General features: G+C 40.8%; 1 protein-coding gene across 1 annotated transcript; it reads left to right on the forward strand.

Moving 5' to 3' along the window:
- Nucleotides 1-948: 948 nt before the first annotated feature.
- On the forward strand, nucleotides 949-6,370 carry LOC130367208 (olfactory receptor 11A1-like). Its single transcript, XM_056569611.1, has 2 exons — nucleotides 949-1,038; nucleotides 5,453-6,370. The coding sequence occupies exons 1-2, from the start codon at nucleotides 949-951 to the stop codon at nucleotides 6,368-6,370; spliced, it is 1,008 nt and encodes a 335-aa protein (XP_056425586.1).
- The last annotated feature ends 2,340 nt before the right edge of the window (nucleotides 6,371-8,710 follow it).

Genomic DNA, 8,710 nt, shown 5'->3' on the forward strand with positions numbered 1-8,710 from the left:
ATTTCACCCTAGTAAGTTTTTGTTTGGTTTTGCCTTGCCCTTAAGGCCAAAATGGGCTTCGTCCTTAAAGGGGTATTCCAGGAAAAAACTGTTTTTATATATATCAACTGGCTCCAGAAAGTTAAACAGATTTGTAAATTACTTCTATTAAAAAATCTTAATCCTTTCAGTACTTATGAGCTTCTGAAGTTAAGGTTGTTCTTTTCTGTCTAAGTGCTCTCTGATGACAGGTGTCTTGGGAACCGCCCAGTTTAGAAGAAAATCCCCATAGCAAACCTCTTGTAAACTGGGCGGTTCCCGAGACATGTGTCATCAGAGAGCACTTAGACAGAAAAGAAGCTCATAAGTACTGAAAGGATTAAGATTTTTTAATAGAAGCAATTTACATATCTGTTTAATTTTCTGGAGCCAGTAAGGGGGGTAAGTGAGGGGGAAGGGGAGGACACCGGTATGCCAGAAGTAAATAATCATCTGCCCTGTGGCAACACTATATCTCCCCCAGCAGCAGGGGGAACATCAGAAGATGCACCCCGCCGGGGTCCGCCAAACCTAGGAGCTAAAATCCAGGTATCAGAACTCAAAAGGGATTAAATGGTTATCACGAGGCTCAGTGGGATGTCGGCAGGGCGCTTCCCTGGTTACAGTAATCCAACCACGGACCCCAAACATCCAAATATTTTTCATGTGTGCGATCGGCTCTACTAGACAGCTCCTCAAAGCGGCACATCTGGTGGACCTTAGTCTCCCATTCTGAGATGGTTGGTGGGTTGGTGCTAAGCCATTTCACCGGAATGAGTGATTTAGCAGCCGACAAGAGATGCGCTAACAATTTATGTTTATGGGGCTGAAAATCGTGTGTCGGCTTGTGGAGGAGTACCATGTCTGGTGTGAGAGTAAGGGAGGCCGATAGTATAGAGTTTAACTTAGATTGAAGTACAGGCCAATACGATGACAAAGACGGACAGGTCCACCAAATGTGTGCATGGGTACCGACATGAGAGCTACATCTCCAGCACATCTTTGAGTCAGACAATCCATGTATGTGTAGAAATTCTGGAGTTCTATACCATCTCGACAAGAGCTTGAAATGCATCTCCCTAAGCCTGATACACCTAGAGAACCCTTGCGAGTGTTTCAGTATATAATCACGTTCTTCGTGTGGTTAACACCACATTGAGTTCTCGCTCCCATGAGGATAGGTAACCTGAGAAAAAGTTGACAGGAGCACTGAATCTTTTTGCAAAAAAATAGCTGCTTTTTTATAACCTTTTATTCCCCAAAAAATTAATAAAAAATGTATTAAAAGTTTTATATAAGCAAATATGAAAAATAAGCAAATATAAAAAATGTATTAAAAGTTTTATATAAGCAAATATGGTATCAATAAAAAGTACAGATCACAGTGCAAAAAATTAGCCCCCATACCGCCGCTTATACGGAAAAATGAAAAAGTTATGGGTCTTCAAAATAGGGGGATTTAAACGTACTAATTTGGTTAAAAAGTTTGTGATGTTTTTTTAAGCGCAACAGTAATAGAAAAGTTTGTTATCATGGGTATCATTTTAATCATATTGACCCAAAGAATAAAGAACACACGTAATTTTTACCGTAAATTGTACGGCGTGAAAACGAAACCTTCCAAAATTAGCAAAATTGCGGTTTTCTTTTAAATTTCACCACACAAATGGTATTTTTTTGGTTGCGCCATACATTTTATTGTACAGTGAGTGATGGCATTACAACGGACAACTGGTCGCGCAAAAAACAAGCCCTCATACTAGTCTGTGGATGAAAAAGAGTTATGATTTTTTGAAGGCGAGGAGGAAAAATTGAAAACTTAAAAATAAAATTGTCTGCGTCCTTAAGGCCCAAATGGGCTGAGTCCTTAAGGGGTTAAGGGATTACATAAAAGCACCTAAACAGTTAAAAACATACAAGGTATTTGCTTTGTTAAGGGGAACATTATATTAAATTGACATAAAGGCATGGACATAGGCCGTGGAAAAGCCTAGGAACACATGAATAGCCAAGAGTAAGGACAGAAGTAGCATCCAACAGCAAAGGCAGGAATGTAGTCAGAAAAAAATGTTAAGATAGGAGATTTAAAGGGATACTCTGGTGGAAATGTTTTTCCAATCAACTGGTGCCAGAAAGTTAAAGGGGTACTCCGGTGAAAACCTTTTTTCTTTTAAATCAACTGGTGGCAGAAAGTTAAACATATTTGTAAATTACTTCTATTAAAAAATCTTAATCCTTCCAATACTTATTAGCTGCTGAATTTTGGGGTGGATGAGAGCCTGTTTTGTGTGTAAGCTTTAACCCCTTAAGGACCAAGGGTATTTCCATTTTTGCACTTAAAGGGGTACTCCGGTGAAAAAAAATTTTCTTTTAAATCAACTGGTGGCAGAAAGTTAAACATATTTGTAAAATATCTTAATCCTTCCTGTACTTATTAGCTGCTGAATATTACAGAGGAAATTCCTTTTTTTTTTGGAACACTAATGACATCACAAGCACAGTGCTCTCTGCTGACATCTCTGTCCATTTTAGCAACCATGCATAGCAGATGTATGCTAAGGGCAGCATGGTGGCTTAGTGGTTAGAACTGCTGCCTTGCAGCGCTGGGGCCCTGGGTTCACATCCCACTAAGGACAACAATAAATAAAGCATTATTATTATTATAATAACGTCAGCAGAGAGAACTGTGCTCGTGATGTCATCAGAGCATTACAAAAAGAAAAGAATTTCCTCTGTAGTATTCAGCAGCTAATAAGTACAGGAAGGATTAAGATTTTTTAATAGAAGTCATTTACAAATATGTTTAACTTTCTGCCACCAGTTGATTTAAAATAAAAAAAGGTTTTCACCGGAGTACCTCTTTAAACAAATTTGTAAATTACTTCTATATAAAAATCTTAATCCTTCCAATCAGGAACTTTCCATGTCAGGAACTGTCCAGAGCAGTATATATTTGCTATGGGGAATTGCTTGTACTCTGGAAAGTTCCTGACATGGACAGAGGTGGCAGCAGAGAGCATTGTGGTCAGACTGGTAAGAACTACACAATTTCCTCTGGCGCATATAGAAGCTGATAAGTACTGGAAGGATTAAGATTTTGAAATAGAAGTAATTTACAAATCTGTTTAACTTTCTGGCACCAGTTGATTTGAAAAAAAAAATAGTTTTCCACCGGAGTAATTCTTTAAAACCACTTAGAACTGATCAAAACAATAAAACATGATGAATATATTGTCCAGTAACCTTGGGGTTAAGTTACCATATCATTTCTTTCTTTCTTTGTTTTCCTTAGAATACTCGTCTGCTGGGATTCATTTAGCCGCCATTAGGGATTTCTTCACCTTTCAAGCAGAGTATATAAGGGGAAACACAACCTGATGAGAATGTATTATGTCTTTCTTATATACGGTTATATCTATATCTTCCAAAGATCTGAGAACGTGAGGGAAAGTTCTTGATGTATCTGTCCAGGGAGGAAATAAGAATGTGTTCTCTTCAGTGGCGGAATATTCTGCTCCATTAATATGGAATAATCTGCTGTATTAATCTTCCCTTGTCTGTATAATTTCTCATTTTGTTTTTTTGTAATTATTTTTTTCTTCATTTTGTTACATATATTCACTTGTCTGTATCATTTCTCATTGTGTTTTGTTTTGGTTTTTTTTTGTATGTTTTTTTTTTTTTTTTACAATGGAAAACCAAACTATGGTAAGTACAAACATTGTAGACTAGTTGAGGTGTGAATGAATGTATTTAAAACTTCTGATTTATTTCCTATTTCCATTCCTGTCTCCAGCACTTGGTTATTCCTGGGTATATTCTGAGCTTATACCCGGAGAAGAATTCTAATGAGGGCAGAATGGGCAATTGCCCCGGGCTGGAACATATGAAGGCCCCGTGAAATTCTATTAAAATTCATCCCTCCTATAACCTCAGCCCCCATGATTCATTTTGGGGTGGATGAGAGCCTATTATGTTTTGTGTGCAAGCTTTAACCCCTTAAGGACCAGGGGTATTTCCGTTTTTGCACTTAAAGGGGTACTCCGGTGAAAATCTTTTTTCTTTTAAATCAACTGGTGGCAGAAAGTTAAACATATTTGTAAATTACTTCTATAAAAAAATCGTAATCCTTCCTGTACTTATTAGCTGCTGAATACTACAGAGGAAATTATTTTCTTTTTGGAATGCTCTCTAATGACATCACGAGCACAGTTCTCTCTGCTGACGTTATTATAATAATAATAATAATGCTTTCTTTATTGTGGTCATTAGTGGGATTTGAACCCAAGGCCCCAGCACTGCAAGGCAGCAGTTCTAACCACTAAGCCACCATGCTGCCCTTAGCATACATTTGCTATGCATGGTTGCTAAAATGGACAGATATGTCAGCAGAGAGCACTGTGTTCGTGATGTCATCAGTGTTTAAAAAATAAAGGAATTTCCTCTGTAGCATTCAGCAGCTAATAAGTCCATGTCAGGAACTGTCCAGAGTACAAGCAAATCCCCATAGAAACTCTATCCTGCTCTGGACAGTTCCTGACATGGACAGAGGTGTCAGCAGAGAGCACTGTGGTCAGCCTGGAAAGAACTCCAGAAAGAAATGAAATTTCTTCTGGAGCATTTAAAATCTGTTTAATTTTGTGGCACCAGTTAATTTAATTTAATTAAAAAAAAAATGTTTTCCACCGGAGTGCCCCTTTAAAGAGCAGCTGTACTGATAGAATCTAAGGAGATTGTAGCCATCTCAGTGCATGGAAGCCAGGTAGGGAAGACATAATTACTAAAGTGGCATTAGTCAATGGTGAAAGCATCCCACAATAGCTACAAGGTGTCCTTCTACTGTGGTATGCCTCCTCCTTTCCCGTTTCATGTACTTACTATAGATAAAAGCAGCCATAGCTCCCAATCTATGATATGACCTATGTAGCTTGCACTGAGGTTGAGATACAGAGTGAGATGATGATGGTCGGGTAGTATGCAGTCCACTATGGTGATGATAGGATCAGATAGCAGTACTCTCTATATCTAAGCTCTTCAGAGCTTTTGCACATGGGCTACAAATCACAATCCTACTTGACTGTTTCTTGCTCTATTACTATATTTTCTTCCATTGGAGATATATTATTAAAGGAGTAGTCCAGTCCTGACAAACTCATCCTGTATCCTAAGGATTGGGGAAATGTTTCAGATCACGGGGGGGTCCGACTGCTTGGGCACCCCGCAATCTCCTGTACGGGGCCCCGGAAGCCCACCGCACGAAGCGGCGGCTGACACGCCCCCTCCCATAGACTTGCATTGAGGGGGCGAAGCGTGACATCATGAGGGGGCAGGGCTATGACGCCACGAGCTCCCGGCGCCGGCTCCAGCGTTCGGAACAGTTTGTTCCAAACGCTGAGCAGCAGAGTACCCCTTTAATCTTCTTTTTCATTCACAGGAAATTCTAAAGAAGAACCAGACCAGGATTGAGGAATTTTTCTTACTTGGTTTTCAAAATCTTGGCCATTTCCGTGTTCCATTTTTCATCCTCGTTGCTTTACTTTACGCATCTACTGTGGCTGCAAATCTGTCAATCTTCTCCCTAATATTAAACTCCAGCCAAAAAATGAAATCTCCTATGTACGTGTTCCTCAGTCACCTCTCGCTCTCAGATATCTTCATCAGCTCATCGGTTGCTCCCAAAACCCTACAGGTCATTTTATTGGGTAATATAAGTGTGCCCTTTCTTGAGTGCATTGCCCAGTTATATCTCTATGGAGTCGCCACTAATTTGGAATGTTGTCTCCTCACTGTGATGTCTTATGACCGATATTTGGCCATTTGTAGACCATTGAGGTACATGTCCATCATGAACGCTAAACTTCTCAATGGTCTTCTCACATACTCATGGATGATGGGGTTTCTGCTGCCTCTCATTGTCCTCCAACTAGATTTCTGTGGGCCAAATGTCATCGACCATTTCTTTTGTGACATGATTCCTCTTTTAGAACTTTCTTGTACTGACCAAACTTTAGTGAACATTGAAATCTCTATTATAACTTTATTTGTTGGCCTTCTCCAGATGCTTTTTATTGTCATCACTTATAGTCTGATATTTTACTCCATTTTTCATATGTCCTCGAAGGCTGGTAAGGAAAAGGCCTTCTCCACTTGTAGCTCCCATCTGGCTGTTGTTTGTGCATTTTATGGGACACTCATCATATTGTACTTATCTCCAGCGAGAGGAAATTCATTCAGCTTAAATAAGATGCTATCCCTCATTAACACTGTGGTGACCCCGTTCTTCAATCCCATCATCTACACTCTGAGGAATCGGGAGATCAGAATGGCCCTTAAAGTCTTACTGTGTTGTTAAATGCTAAATCATTATTTTACTAACATTGTAACAAATAAAATTATTTTTGGTATTAAACAAAAGAACTGGATAATTGACTATAGGATAGAACTGATTTTCCCCATCTCACAGACTGCTCTCCATGGTTTTCCCTGTCTCTCTTCAACCCCTTAACGACAATGGACGTAAATGTTCGTCATGGTGCCGTGGTACTTAACGCACCATGACGTACATTTACGCTCCGTCATGACCGGGAGCACCAGACCGGTGCTTGTGTCATGCACGGCAGGTCCCGACTGCTTTCAGCAGCCAGGGACCCACGGGTAATGGCGGACATCCGCAATCGTGCGGCTGTCCCCCATTAACCCCTCAGATGCCGTGATCAATACAGATCACGGCATCTGCGGCAGTGCAGTATTTTAAATGGATGATTGGATCACCCGCAGCACTGCCGCACGGATGCGATCATCCAGCATGACGGCCGGAGGTCCCCTCACCTGGCACTGGCCGTCTCCCGGGGTCTTCTGCTCTGGTCTGAGATCGAGCAGACCAGAGCAGAAGATAACTGATAATACTGATCAGTGCTATGCCCTATGCTTAGCACTGATGAGTATTAGCAATCAAAGTATTGCTATAGATAGTCCCCTATGGGGACTATTAAAGTGTAAAAATGAAAGTTAAAAAAAAGTTTTAAAAATTTTGAAAAAATCCCATCCCCCAATGAAAATGTAAAATGTCATTTTTTCCATTTTACCCCCCTTAAAGTGTAAAAAGAACTAAAATAAAATACACAGAGCCAGGTGAGGGGACCTTCGGCCGCCATGCTGGATGATCGGATCCCTGCGGCAGCGATGCGGGCGATCCGATCATCCATTCAAAGTACCGCACCGCAGATGCGGTGATCTGTATTGATCACGGCATCTAAGGGGTTAATGGCAGACATCCGCGCGACCACAGATGTCCGCCTTTACCGGCGGGTCCCTGGCTGCTGATCATGGCGACGCGTAAATCTACGTCATGGTGCGTTAAATATGCCTAACATTTACGTCCATTGTCGTTGAGGGGTTGAGGTCAAAATGGGCTTGATCCTTAAGGGGTTAATAGACTGGTCACAGTACATCCTCTTTCTAACTGACTGGTCTTTTTCATCCCCCTTCAAAATCATGTCCCCATGCCCACTCCCACTTCTCTTCTTTCATTGACTGGTCCCTTTAAACCCCCCTCCTCACAAACTGGTCCGCATATTGCTCCCTAACCCACAGACTTTTCTCCTAATTCTCACTAATGAACTCCTATTCTTCTCTATTCCTTAAAGGGGTACTTCACTGTAAAACATTTTTTGTTTAATCAACTGGTGCCAGAAAGCTAAACAGATTTGTAAATGACTTCTGTTAAAAATTCTTAATCCTTCCAGTACTTATCAGCTGCTATATGCTCCGCAGGAAGTTCTTTCCTTTTTGAATTTCTTTGCTGTCTGACCACAGTGCTCTCTGATGACACCTCTGTCCATTTTAGGAGCTGTTCAGAGCAGGATAGGTTTGCTATGAGGATTTGGTCCTGCTCTGGACAGCTCCTGACATGGAGAGAGGTGTCAGCAGAGAGCACTGTGTTCAGACAGCAAAGAAATTCAAAAGAAAATAACTTCCTGTGGAGCATACAGCAGCTGATAAGTAGTGGAAGGATTGAGATTTTTTTAATAGAAGTCATTTACAAATCTGTTTAACTTTCTGGCACCGGTTGATTAAAAGAACAGCTTTAAAAGACAGCTCCCTTCCTCCTCTCTGGTATACTGCAAGTCCTTTAACATGAAACTGTTAAGTCCAAAGGTTCTGCAGTTGAGCTGTTTAGTGTATGCTTTCAGCAATTTCTGCCACAATTTGCAAAAACACAGCAATTTTGTGAATATTTATGTAGAACTATGTCAGAATTAAAATAGTTGTATACAAATCCTTTGTGGTTTTGCCAAGGCTTTGCTCAAAGAGTGTGAAGATGGCAAAATGTTCACATAAACCCCTCAGCTCAGGGGCTCACCTGGTACTACATCTGTTCTCTGGTAGTCCTGAAGCGGAATATTAGGAGGAGCCAGAGAAGAGTGTCCCACTAGGAACACCGGACCATATGACATTTGCCAGGAGTGTCAGGTGGGCAATCTGACCCTGATCTTAACCAAAGACACGGACCGGAGCTTTTGTAGGCTCATCCAGAAGCATACTCTTATTTGAGAAGCATAACATCAGTGCTCCTGAATGTACCAGATTTCCTTTTATATCTACACTATAGACCAGCTGGCTGCAGATTCAGGGATGCAGAGGAAATAGTCTATTTTGATGGGATGATGGGATTTGGCGGCCATTACAGCTG

The sequence above is a fragment of the Hyla sarda genome, chromosome 4 (genome assembly GCF_029499605.1).
Source record: "Hyla sarda isolate aHylSar1 chromosome 4, aHylSar1.hap1, whole genome shotgun sequence".
NCBI lineage: Eukaryota > Metazoa > Chordata > Amphibia > Anura > Hylidae > Hyla > Hyla sarda.

Coding starts and splice junctions, on each gene's coding strand:
- LOC130367208 (XM_056569611.1), top strand. CDS start 949: ATGACAAAGACGGACAGGTCCACCAAATGTGTGCATGGGTACCGACAT. Junction 1,039..5,452: donor CTTTGAGTCAGACAATCCAT/GTATGTGTAGAA, acceptor TTTCATTCACAG/GAAATTCTAAAGAAGAACCA.